Source organism: Neovison vison, chromosome 6 (assembly GCF_020171115.1).
Source record: "Neovison vison isolate M4711 chromosome 6, ASM_NN_V1, whole genome shotgun sequence".
Classification (NCBI taxonomy): domain Eukaryota; kingdom Metazoa; phylum Chordata; class Mammalia; order Carnivora; family Mustelidae; genus Neogale; species Neogale vison.
This window is the reverse complement of record NC_058096.1, coordinates 55,611,117-55,624,125: the sequence shown is the minus strand read 5'-3', so window position 1 is coordinate 55,624,125 and position 13,009 is coordinate 55,611,117. Positions and strand designations below refer to the sequence as shown.

At 36.1% G+C, this 13,009-nt stretch overlaps 1 protein-coding gene across 1 annotated transcript in view; it reads left to right on the top strand.

Moving 5' to 3' along the window:
• The first annotated feature begins 557 nt into the window (after positions 1-557).
• IFT57 (intraflagellar transport 57) overlaps positions 558-13,009 on the top strand; it is a 54,182-nt gene continuing 41,730 nt past the window's right edge. Inside the window, exons 1-5 of the mRNA XM_044251331.1 lie at positions 558-831; positions 3,363-3,525; positions 4,304-4,422; positions 7,366-7,456; positions 11,760-11,828. Coding sequence (XP_044107266.1) covers positions 620-831; positions 3,363-3,525; positions 4,304-4,422; positions 7,366-7,456; positions 11,760-11,828 — 654 coding nt within the window. The 5' untranslated portion in view covers positions 558-619. The remainder of the gene's footprint in view (positions 832-3,362; positions 3,526-4,303; positions 4,423-7,365; positions 7,457-11,759; positions 11,829-13,009) is intronic.

Genomic DNA, 13,009 nt, shown 5'->3' with positions numbered 1-13,009 from the left:
ACTTCAAGGTTTATCATATTCCGTTAAATACAGCCAAAACAGAAACCTGTTGTTGGAAAGTTCCTGACCCAAAGGGAAACCTACGATAGCCACTATTTTTGCAACCGTGAAAACTTTCAATTTTGAGAATAGTGAAAACACAGCAGTGGGAGTCTTCCTTACCCCTTACATTTTTCAGCGCTACCCGCTAACTCGGATACCAGCTCAGCTGCGGCGGGTAACCACCAGGCCGAGCCCGCCCCAAACCAGCTAACAACCCCCGGGAGCGCGCCACAGACACGCCTTCCGCCCCTCCTCTGCCTGGAGGCTCGGCCCCGTTTGGAAGCGGAGCGCCACGCCCCCACGAGGGGGTGGGACTACTTCCCTGCCACCTCCTCCCCAGGGGCGGGGGAAGGGTGAGGGCGCCGCGTGACGTCGTTCAGAAAGCCCGCCCTGGTTGGAGGGAATTTAGAAGAAACGTGGGCGGGAAGGGGGCGGAGTCTAGTTTCCCTGGTGACGGGTTGCCCGGCGGTCGCCTGGTAACCGGTCGCGGCGGTCCTGGCTGCGGCAGCTCAGGCGGCGAAGGCCGCCGAGGACTGTGGGCCGGAGCCCACGCCGGGCGCTTTCTGCCTGTTTTGTGATGGCGGCCGCCGCGGCAGTGGTCACGCCGTCAGGTTTGGAAGATGGAGTGTCTCGGTCCCGCGGCGAAGGGGCAGGGGAGGTGGTCGTGGAGCGGGGGCCCGGCGCGGCCTACCACATGTTCGTGGTGATGGAGGACCTGGTGGAGAAGCTGAAGCTGCTCCACTACGAGGAGGAACTCCTCCGGAAGAACAACCTGAAGCCCCCGTCCAGGTGGGTGCCCTCGTCCTCCAGCGTCTGGGTGCCGGCCGGACCCCGGGGAGATGTCTCCTCCGGCCTCCTGGGGAACCTTGAACGCGAGTTAGCGCTTGCCTCCATCTTCGTAGCCAGGAAAGGGCACTGCACCCCGAACTTGGCGACAGAGGCCTCGGAGCTCACCGAGTGTAGCTTTGGTATTTTTTTAGAGAGTAAAGTTTCAGAATCGCTGAAAGAACCGGAAGACGGCTTGGCTTTCTTAGTCTTTAAAGCACACACCCCTCCACAAAACACAAACTGTTTTTTTTGTTTTTGTTTTTGTTTTTTTTTTCTGATTATAAAAGTTATAAAAGTACCTGTTATAGAGGACTCAGAAAAACACAAGAAAGTGCGTAGAAAATACTGATATGACCCATAATCTCATCCCCAAAGATGAATACTGTTACCATTTTAGCTCTCTTTCTAGTTTTTGTTTTTCTTTGCGATTATCTTTCCCTACAACTGGTAACTGTTGGTACCAAGGACCTTGCTTGACTTTATATGAAGTTAGTAAACTTGTTGACGAATTGCTCTGGTTTAAAAGACTTATACCTTTGTGATAACAGTACTTTCAGAAGCTAAGAAGTGGAAAAGACAAATAAAATGACAACTGAAAGAACTGTGTCTATCATACACCCTAAAGGTCTTTCCTTGTTCTGGTGGGGAAAAGTCCATCGTTCCTGAAGTCAGTGCCATTAGTTGTCGAGGGTTATGCACAGCTAGCACTTTTTCTCACAATCAGTGTAGCTTAATGACAGATAAATAAGTTAATACTTAACATTGTTTATTGTGTAAAATGCAACTTAGATTAAAAATCTGTAATACTTTCTTTTAATGGCTGTACCTTGGCTTAAATAATTTCCCTCGACAGTTTTGATTTCATTCCTTGCTCTCTTCCAATAACTTGCACTTTAGGATATGTAGGCTCTATGTAAACTGCCCAGACTGCTAAGTCAGTCCAGAGTAGGAGAAAATAGTTAGACAAAAAGGTAGTGTTGCTTGATCTGTGATAGGAATTTTGGGGTTGGGAGTTATTACTTCAATGAATCAATCAGGATAATATAAACAAGCAACATTTTCTATGATAAAAATACATTTTTGTTCCCAAGTGTATTTTCAAACTAAAAGAAAATGGCCTAAAATTTCTACTGGTATAACCTCTGTGCTATAATCCAGGATATTTTAAATCATGGATCTGTGTGGCAAATTTAATGGTTCCCAGACTGTGGTTGTCAGATGAGCAGTAGCATGGCTTGGGAATTTATTATAGATTAAAGGCCACAGTCCCTTTCCAGGTATACTGCATTAGAAATTCTAGGGGTGGAGCCTAGAAGTCTATTTAACAAGCCTTTCTGGTGATTCTGATGCATGCTCAAGTTTGAGAACCACTGCCTTATGTCAGGAGGATCTCTCAGTATTCAGTCCTCTGTTCTGGAGTTGGTAACAGGCTGGGAAAAAAAGATGAGTTTTCAGCAGTGGGTACTTTGAAAGCGTTGTGCACATATGCCTGGAAGGACTTCCTGATCTTTTTCTTCCCAGCTACCTGTTATCTTTTAGAACATTTGCACTACCCTGCAGGAAAAAGTTTGGGAAACATGAAAGAGTAGATTGCTGATTTTTATGAAAAATAGTTATAATAGCCATAAATAAAATTATAAATGGCACAAAAAATTAATAATTGCACATAAAACAAAATCAGATCTTTGATCAAACCGACTTGAGTATTGTTGGCAAGTTTTATTCTTAACCTATTTAAGTATAAATCGTACATTGATCTTTGTAGGACTATTTGCCTACTGGCTAGGGGATTGAGCAAAAGTCAACAAATGTTTGTTAGGCTGTAGATGTGATACTCAGTGGTTCTTAATCCTGGTACCTTAAAACCATCTAGGTAGCTTTTGAAACATACTTGTACTGGGGCTTTATCCCCAGAAGTTCTGATTTAATTTGTAAGGGAAGAAGCAATGTTTTGTCCAGTAGCAATAGTTCAAAGAGCTTCTCGGGTACTTCAAATATGCAGCCAAGATGAGAACAACTGTTTAACATACCCAATGTGTTAGGAATAGTATGTAAAGATACCAGTGACGTTGTAAACATGCATAGTAATTAATCATTAGAGTCTTTTTTTTTTTTCAAAGTCTGAAATTCTCTGAATTCCTAGTTTTCATTTTCAAGAGGTACTCTTATTCATTATTCCTGACATATAGATAATACTGGCAAAAGTTGTACATGATCGATCAGTTTTTTAACATGCCCTCCATTTACTGGGTGTAAGATCTTTGATCTAATATTTTACGTATAGTAGTAATTGCTCCAGTTCTATTGATTAAAAACTTGAATATGAGTGTTGTGGATTACCAGAAACTTCAGAGTGAATTAGAAATGTCTTTTGATTTTAAAGCTATTTAAAAAAAAAAGTTCTTTAGCAATTTTGGACTTAGTCCATTTAGTTGCTATAGACTTGTTTGCAATATATCATATTCCATCCTCCCCACCTTGTTTTGAAACAGACACTATTTTGCACTGCCTACCAACCCTGGTGAACAGTTCTACATGTTTTGCACTCTTGCTTCTTGGCTGATTAACAAAGCAGGACGCCCCTTTGAGCAACCTCAAGAATATGATGACCCTAATGCAACTATATCTAACATATTATCTGAGCTTCGATCATTTGTAAGTGTAAACAACCCTCTTCTTTCAGAATGTTGTCAAGTCATGAATTTTAATTTTGGTTATTCAGTGTAGATGCTACCCTTTTAGATTAATTTTCTGTGAATAACTGTGTCTATTCACACACATACATATATAAAATTATATCTGGATTTTTCAGATAAAACCTCAGAATGTTTGTTATTATAATATTAATGCTACTTCTAAAAATGTTCAATGTACTCTTTATAGCTAAAAGTAATATTTTTTCTTAATCTTGTTACATCTCAGAAGTACATTATTTGGATACTTAGTTTTCCTTCTAAAAAATGCTAGTAGGAAGTTGAAACACTGTATTTTGAAAGGGAGCTTTGATTTAATAGACCATGATAGCAGTTGTACTTTTCATTTCTGACTTTTCCTGAGGGACAGGCAGTAAAAATTTTTGGCACACATGTTATTAACTTTTGACAAGTGATTCACTCTGTCCTTCCTATGGTTGTTTAACAGTAGGATACCAAGGCAGTAGTGGTCTTTTTTCACCCTAACAGGATCAATTACTTGTTCTGTCATGAGGTTATTGCCTTTCAATTTGATACCTTTGACAATAAAATGTCTTCATTTTCCTGTAGTTTTTTATGTATCAATGGACTGAAAAGATGGATTTCTAAGAAGCAGTATAATTACAGTTATTTTAAATCCTATTTGAAAAGTAGAGAAGTGATACATTTATTTGCTTAAAATATTTTGACATTTGGAATATAAATAACAAGTAATACCCTGTTTATCTTTTGTATTTCAGGGCAGAACTGCAGATTTTCCTCCCTCAAAATTAAAGTCAGGTTATGGAGAACATGTATGCTATGTTCTTGACTGTTTAGCAGAAGAAGCATTAAAATATATTGGTTTCACCTGGAAAAGGTAAACATTACCTAACCTGACAATAGTACTTTTATGTGGATAGCTTTTTCCCCCATGGGTTCAGAGCTATTTAATTGAACTGACAAGAAGCATTTCCTCTTGACTATTTTAAACTGAAAATGCCACAGGTGATTAGAAATGTCTGCATAGACAAAATTGGAATATCCAGTATATTCACAACCAGTTCTGATTTTATCATGCCCCTTCCCAATTCAAATATATAATTATTAAAGGTTTAACTGAATATCTTCGTCAATGTAGGAAATTTTTTCAAAGTCTACTTATACACACAAAGATAGTTATACATGGGGGTAATTGATAGCTGCAGATTTAAGGAAAAATGGAAATTAATATACTTTAAATGGGATTTTTCTCTTTTGCTTATAGATACTGGGTAGGAATAATAACCACCTGAAGAAGCCACCTGACACTCTCTTAGGCACTGTACATTGCTTCTTTGTCTGACCTGAGAGTGATCTGTTTATAATTCTGTGCTTGTATTTATCTTATGGTATTGAAATCGTTTTTTATAGGTTTGGCTTTCTTGCAAGAAACTATGAACTCTTCATACCTACTGTATGGCAGTTAGCATAGCACTTTGTATATCATAGATGCTCAATAAATGTTAATCACATGGATAAGAGAATAAAATATTCAGAAACTATCCATTTATGTAAGATATGGTTAGGAAATACATAATTTTGGTTCTTTGAAGATTGGACTTATTGACTGGTTAGAGATTGTGGAAAGCATTATTTAGGCAAAACCTGAGCAAGCAGTACTTTGGGATGAGAAAAAATTTCTTTAGAAATGTGTATATATTGTTCCCTGCTAATATCTTAATGTATATTCAATTATATTCTCATGTAAAAAATCTATTCTCTTATTAATAAGTACCTTAAAAAAATGTACTTGACTTAGGTCATCATCAACTTGAACCATATGAAATTGCTGATATTCACCTGTGTTGAACTAAAAAATGGCAATTTCATATGCTTCAGCCTAAATATTACCAGTTAGTGCAATATAAGGAATAACTATATGGATTCACATTACTTCCTTATTAGACTCCAAGAAAAGTTATGAGATGTGCTACTCCATTTTGGCATTTTTAGATGTTATTAAATTTACCGCCCAATGTGTTCTAAATTCACCTGAAGTGATTAATATCTCAACCAATAATCAGTTTTGTACTTCCTTTGTTTCTAGGCATATCTAATTCTTGACCATGTATTGTGATTTGAATAATTTATAAGGACTGTTAAAATACATGGGGAAGAATAAGAGGGAAAATATTGAAAGTAGGCATCAGATAGTATGTCAGCTATGTAATCTATAAATTACATAGAAGTTATATATTTATAGATTATTATTTTATATATTAAATATGTCAAAGCAAATCCTAGAAGAACATTGCTTTTGAGGTAGTCTCTAATTCTAATTAATGAAATAGAGAACTTATTCCTTAAGAAGATTGATTTGGTTCTTAGTACTTTATGTTGATTTTTATATTTTATTAATATGTCTGAGGTATGGATTTTTAAATGAGTTTCTAGAAATAAACCTAAATATTTTCAGTTATTTTTAATATGGGAAATATATGTCGTTAATCTTGTTGGAGAAATGGTTGTTCAACACTTCGTGTTAGGACCACTGATTAGATTTAGAAGAAAGCTGGAACCCTTCTTATTCCATCAAAATAAATTTCAAATTGGTCAACGATGTAAATGTGAAAAATGAAACTGTAGGAGTACTAAAAGGTCAAAGAGGGGTGGAATGTGTCATGTGAAGGAAAATCTTGTATATATGATGTTAAAACTGCTAGCATCCATGCAAAGAAAAGTTGCCAAATCTATGTAATAAGAATTATAACAGTCCTGAATAGCCAAGATTTTAAGTGATAAACTAGGAATATTTTTAATACAAGTTAGGCAAAGCATTAATTTTCTTAATATACAAAAGGGCAAAGGCCATAAATAGGCATTTCAATGAAAAAGAAACACCAATAACCAATTAAAACTTGAAAAGCTGTTCACTTACTCTCTTAAAGAAATGCAATTAAAACAAGAGATTTTTCACTTATATGATTGGCAAAGATTAAAGTTTGTTTGCAGTATTTGTGAACATATGGAAATGGAGTCACTGTTGTTGAGGGTGCATATTAGGGTAACATTATGGAAATTGGCTTTTGGAACATATGGAAAAACAATAAAATGTACAAAGTTGTGGACCCAGCTATTATATACATTTATTCTAAATGATGGACATAATGATGAATGTACAGGATGGTTTTTTTGTTTAGTTAAAAAAAACTAGATGGGGCGCCTGGGTGGCTCAGTGGGTTAAGCCTCTGCCTTCGGCTCAGGTCATGATCTAAGGGTCCTGGGATCGAGCCCCACATCGGGCTCTCTGCTCGGCAGGGAGCCTGCTTCCTCCTCTCTCTCTGCCTACTTGTGATCTCTGTCTGTCAAATAAATAGATAAAATCTTAAAAAAAAAAAAAAAACTAGAAACCACCTCAATGTTCAGGCTAAGTTTCTAGTTAAATTAGTTATGGTACTATTATTCAGTAGAATAGTGCAGGTATAGGGGGAAAAAAGAGAAAAATGCATATGTACTTAAATGTGGTAACTTAGTGAAAAAGAATGTTGTATAACAATATGTATTTTATCGTCCCAGTTGTGTATATTTATTCTTTAAACTTGGAGATAAACATTTTTGCTTCTTTACGTAGAGCTAACACAACTAACATAACTAACGTAACTAAAAATAGAAAGTTTCAAGTGTATACATCAAACATGTAGTAGTGATTAAGGAAGGGCGCATAGTAAAAAAGGACAAGATCTGGCATAGAAGGGATTCTTAAAATTCACATTATACCTTTTTGTCTTGCTAAAATGTTTTGTTTTTAACTCTTATCACATACTAAGCCTTATTATTTTAGACCAACATACCCAGTGGAAGAATTAGAAGAAGAAACTGTCCCAGAAGATGATGCAGAATTAACATTAAATAAAGTGGATGAAGAATTTGTGGTATGTGTGCTACTGAACTTTTTGTTTCTTTTTACCTTTGAATTCCTTTCCCTTCTCTTAATTCCCCCAAACTTCCATTTTTAGGAATGTATTTCATTTCATTGTTTCTAGAGAAGAAACGCTTTTAAAATAGGGTACCAAGTATCAGTTGTTTAGACCATTAGTTAAGTTAATGCTCATGTTTTCTAAAGATTGAAGTCTGAATTATAGCAGAAGTTCTTAAACTGTAAACAGGAAACAGTGAACTACTAGTTATATGAATAAATAGTTTGTTAGCAACCATTCATGATTTGAAATAAACCATAAATAATATAGAATTTACCAAAGAATAGTAGGGTTTAGGATTAATATATTCTACTTTGTAAGAACACTGTTCATTTCTCAGGAACTCCTATATGCTTCTAAAATTAGGATAAGTACTACCCTTTAGGAGATTTTAAAAACACTTTTAAGTACCAACATTTTTTAAGTTGTTTGGCAGCCTCTGGGCCTTTACCATTCTTAACATTCTATTCATATTGTGAAACCACATGATCAAGTCTTTATAACAGATTAAACTATTAACATGGTAGGAAAAAAAAGCACTTTCACAGAACCAGAGCTAGATTGACCCTGATATTTTACAAAGTATACCTTTGATCTGAAATTAAAATGGTAGGGGGACAAAACCTTTTTTTAAAGTGTATTTTATTGCCATAAATCAATTACATTTTCCAAGTGAATTTTTCAGACATTAGATAATGGGTGCCTGGATGGCTCAGCCTTTTAAGCATCTGCCTTCTGCTCAGGTCATGACCTCAGGGTCCTGGGATCAAGCCCCGCATTGGGCTTCATGCTCAGCCGGGAGCCTGCTTCTCTCCCTCTGCCATTCCCCCTGCTTGCACGCAAATAAATAAATTAATTAATAAAATCTTCAAAAGTAAATAAATCATTAGATAATAAGTATATTCTATATTTCAGCTAATTTATTAAGCTATTATATGCTACATTGTTTTCTAGCAATTGCTGAAACTAACCATTAAGTAAATTAGACTATTTCCAAATAGTAGAATATTATGTAGCCATAAAAATTGTTTACAAAGAAATGTTAGTGATATAGAGATGATAATTTCTGCTGTATGCATAAACCCAAGTATGTAAAATATACCAAAAAGAAAAAATAATAATATGTTAACATTAGTTATATATGGGTAGAAAGGTTATGGATGATTATTTCCTTTTTTTTAAGATTTTATTTATTGGAGAGCGAGTGAGAGAGGATAAGTGGGAGAGGGAGCAATAGACTCCCCATTGAGCAGGGAACCTGATGCAGGGCTCAATCCCAGGACTCTGGAATTATGACCCGAGATGAAGGCAGACACTCAGCCAACTGAGCCACCCAGGCACCCTGATTATTTTCTTTTCTATGCTTCTTTGTATTGTCAAAGTTTTTAACTTGACTTTTACCAGCAGTATAAATATTTTAAACCATTAATAGGAAAAAGCTAATTCTGTTATTTATAGAAGGAAAAGGATCATTGTAAAATTAATCAATTTATAAGAAATATTTTAAAAGTATGATACATTTTAAAAGTTAGGGTAAGTATGTTCATTCATTCCACACGTGTTTTATTGAGCACCTGTTGAGCAAGATCCTGGTGGAAATGCATGTACATAAGCTCTGAGGCAGGAGCGAGCTTAGCTTGAACAAGGAACTGGGAGACCATTGGGGCCAGATTTCCTAAGGATGGTGGGTGTATGCATGTGTGTGGTTTAAGATTCACAGGAAAGGGACACCTGGGTGGCGCAGTTGGTTGGACGACTGCCTCAGGCTCAGGGCGTGATCCTGGAGTCCCGGGATCGAGTCCCACATCAGGCTCCCAGCTCCATGGGGAGTCTGCTTCTCTCTCTGACCTTCTCCTCGCTCATTCTCTCTCTCACTGTCTCTCTCTCTCAAATAAATAAAATAAAATCTTTAAAAAAAAAAAAAAAGATTCACAGGAAAGATAGACCAGGTCCAGATCATTTTGGCCATTTGAAGGAGTTCCGACTTTATTCTTTGTATAATCTTCCCATTCAGGCTTAGACCAAAATGAAGGTCGTCCTTAAAGGGTTGCCTCTAAGGCTGCTGGCTCCCTTATGTCAAGTCTCTTGAATTTTCCCTTTTCTTTCTTTCTTTCTTATTATCATCATGTTGTCTAAGTAGCCCTTCATTACCTCTCCCATCCCTCTCGCTAAGGTGATGAGTGCCAAAAAACGTTTGGATGGTGGATGTTACATTATTTTGTTGCCAGAGTTTGTGCGGTGGCTCAAGGTTGGAAAAAAATTATTTCTGACAGAGTAAAGTTCTGCTATAATTATCTAGAAGTTAGAATCCTTTAATTTTAGACTTGTCAAGATAGGACACGTTGATAACTCTTTAAAAAAGATAAAAGAAGTATTGATCACAAAACAATATTTTCACCTGCTGTATATAATCATGTACTTAGTAACTGGCAGTTAGAGAATTAAGAGAGTACATAGTACTTATGTACTTATATGCAAAGAAATAGTGGGAAATTATTGAGTGTCTTCTATATTACTGAAATCAGAATCCTCTTAGTTTATTTTGAAACTTTTTTCTAAGTCTGTTTATATTTGAATTCCTTTTGAATGCTTTCTTAGTAATATTTAGTTAGTAACATAAATCCTTTTTTGACTGCCTACTATTAAAGCTTTTTACCTATTAGCATTTAATCCAGTACGAATTCAACGAATATTTATTGATTCCCTATGTAAACAGTACTAATTAGGTTATGATAAAAGCATAATAAACTTGTCTCTTCTTCCATGGGCATTGAGTCATTGGCAGTTCGGTCATTTACTCTGGTTGTTAAGTGGGTCATCAGCAGTGCAAACACAGAATACACTGAGCTGGATCTCAAAGGTGTGCATCTGCATTTATGGCTAAGATTTAAGATGTAAACAATCACATCAATTTTGTCCACACCTCTGTGCTCCACTGCCCTGCCTCTCTGAAAAAGTAACGTAAAAAAATGTAAACATAAAAAAAGTAAATGTCACTGGAGTGTATTTATACTCTGCATTTATATTGCTTCATATTTCATAAAATCTTTCCAATTCCCCCAAAGATTAGTGTAGTTCTCATAGCTTACCTTAGTGTCCCCACCCCCGAGTTTCGGAGTAGATCTGGGATAGAACCTTAGAATCTGCATCCTAACAGGCTCCCAGGTCTTGCTGGTGGTGATGCTGATGCTGCAGGTCTCAGAACCACTCTTACATCTGTCTGAGTTCTTGACCATAAAGATCATCTTTGAACTTTCCCACTGCAGCTTTGTAGAACTGTATGTGTGGAAATGTCTGCCAAATAACACACACTTACTGTTTTGTTTTGTTTTGTTTTGTTTTGTTTTTCCTTTGAGGACCAGTTCCATTCACTGTCTTACCATGTCCTTAAGTCCTTACTAGATTGGATTCACCCACCTAAAGGCCTTTGAAGAGAAAGGGAAGCTTTTTGTTCTTTTTTTGTTCTATATGCTTTAGAACCTCCCCAGACTCCATTTTTGTATTTTGGGAAAGGGATTGCCTCTCCAAGGGTCACTTCTGACCCTGCTCTCCATATCAGTTGGCCCAGGGATCAGGACCAGCTTAGAATATACCTGAACTATCCTTTTAAGTAGTTAATACAAGGTTAGAGTTTAGGGGCCATGGGCCAAACAGTACTAATGACTAATATTATTTATTTATTAAACTTGAGCATGTAAGAGATGAGATGTCAAAATTATGCATTAATGGGACTGGTCCTGGGAGCAGGTGAAGATATTCTGTGTCTGTCAACCTCATTTTTGTCCATTTTAGTCATGTTCTCAAAATTGCCATTCACTTCTTCCATTATCTCTTCTCTTTTAGATATACCACTTTTCAGTGTTTCTTGTTTTATTCTTTTTAAATTATTATTATTATTTTTATTAACATATAATGTATTATTTGCCCCGGGGTACAGGTCTGTGAAACATCAGGCTTACACACTTCATAGCACTCACCATAACACTCTTGTTTTATTCTTATGTTTCTTTATCCCTAGTTTTACAGCAGCAGCCCTTCCTTCTGTTTTTTTTTTTTTTCCTTTTTCAGTGACTATAAAAAGGCCCTATTTTAAAAGGTACCATCAAAACCTCAAAAAACAGATGAGCTGCTAATAACATTATGCCCTACTTTATGCACACCACTAGGCTTTTAAATACCCTTTCCTGCATTAGTCTTCGTGTTGAACTTAGTGTATTATACATTCTTTTTACAATTATTTACTTTTTTTTTTCCTAAGGAAGAGGAGACAGACAATGAAGAAAACTTTATTGATCTCAATGTCTTAAAGGCCCAGACGTATCGTTTGGTAAGTAACATGGGATACACACAGGACCAACAAGCAATCAGTACACTTCTTCTGCTGGAAATTAAAACAAGTAGAAACCATGTTTGCCATTGTTTTGTGTGTCATGTGAAAAGTAGGTCTCAAAAAATTCTTTTCCTATATATGTTATAATTGTAACAAATACAAAACTCCAGAGGGGCAAGTAGGGCAGCCTCCTGTCTGCACCATGAAAAACCAACACAGTGCTTCTCACATAAGCTGAAAATAATTTGTCATTTTTTATTATAGAAAGACATTATTTGATTTCAAGTTATTTTCCATTATAAGTGGCTAGTTTTGAATGGTCTCGATTATATGAAAATATTTAATTGATAATTATTTGAAATAAATTAGATTATTTTAAGCCTGGTGTATGGATAGGAGTCAGTGCTTTAAGTCAATGTTTGCTCTGTTTTAATTAGGAAATAAATCTGGTCTATAAATGAGAACCCACTCAATGAGATATTTGGAAAGTATGTATGGGATTTTTGTATTTTCCTATTTGTATATTTCAATAAAGTGATACCTATTGCTTGCTCAAAAAGGTATATATAGAATATAATAGTCTCATTTGCCCTTTATTTTTCTTGTCTAAATTCTGCAAACAAGTTTGGGTATAGCTTTGGGCTCATATCATGAAGACTTTGGTGGCCATCCTATCCCAGGATGATCTCTTCATTTATCATTTACTATTAGTCAGCATTATTTGTTATCATTAATGATACATTTGTTGTTTTCTGCCCAACTTGCAATGCAATAAAACATAACGAGTAACACTGTAGCTAACTTGCCTAAATGTGTGAGTTAACTTCAATACATTTAATAGTTACTAGATGTCTGACCTTGGGCAGGTTTCCAAAAATTCTTGTGCCTTATCTTCCCTATCTGTAAAATGAGGATAAAAATGTTTTCTTTTCATAGGGTTTTTAACGATTAAAAGAGTTACTACATATAAGGCGTTTATAATGATGTCTGGCACATAGAAAGTGCTCAGTAAATGTTGGTAAAACCCAGAACCACATCATCCCACATTCCCCTTCTCAAATCTGATCTGTATAAGGTCCTTGATTATAGGAGATAACTATCATTTTTTATATTCTCCATGGTGTAACACAGAAGTTGCCCAATAAATGAATGTATTTTTATTGCTTAATTGAAAATTG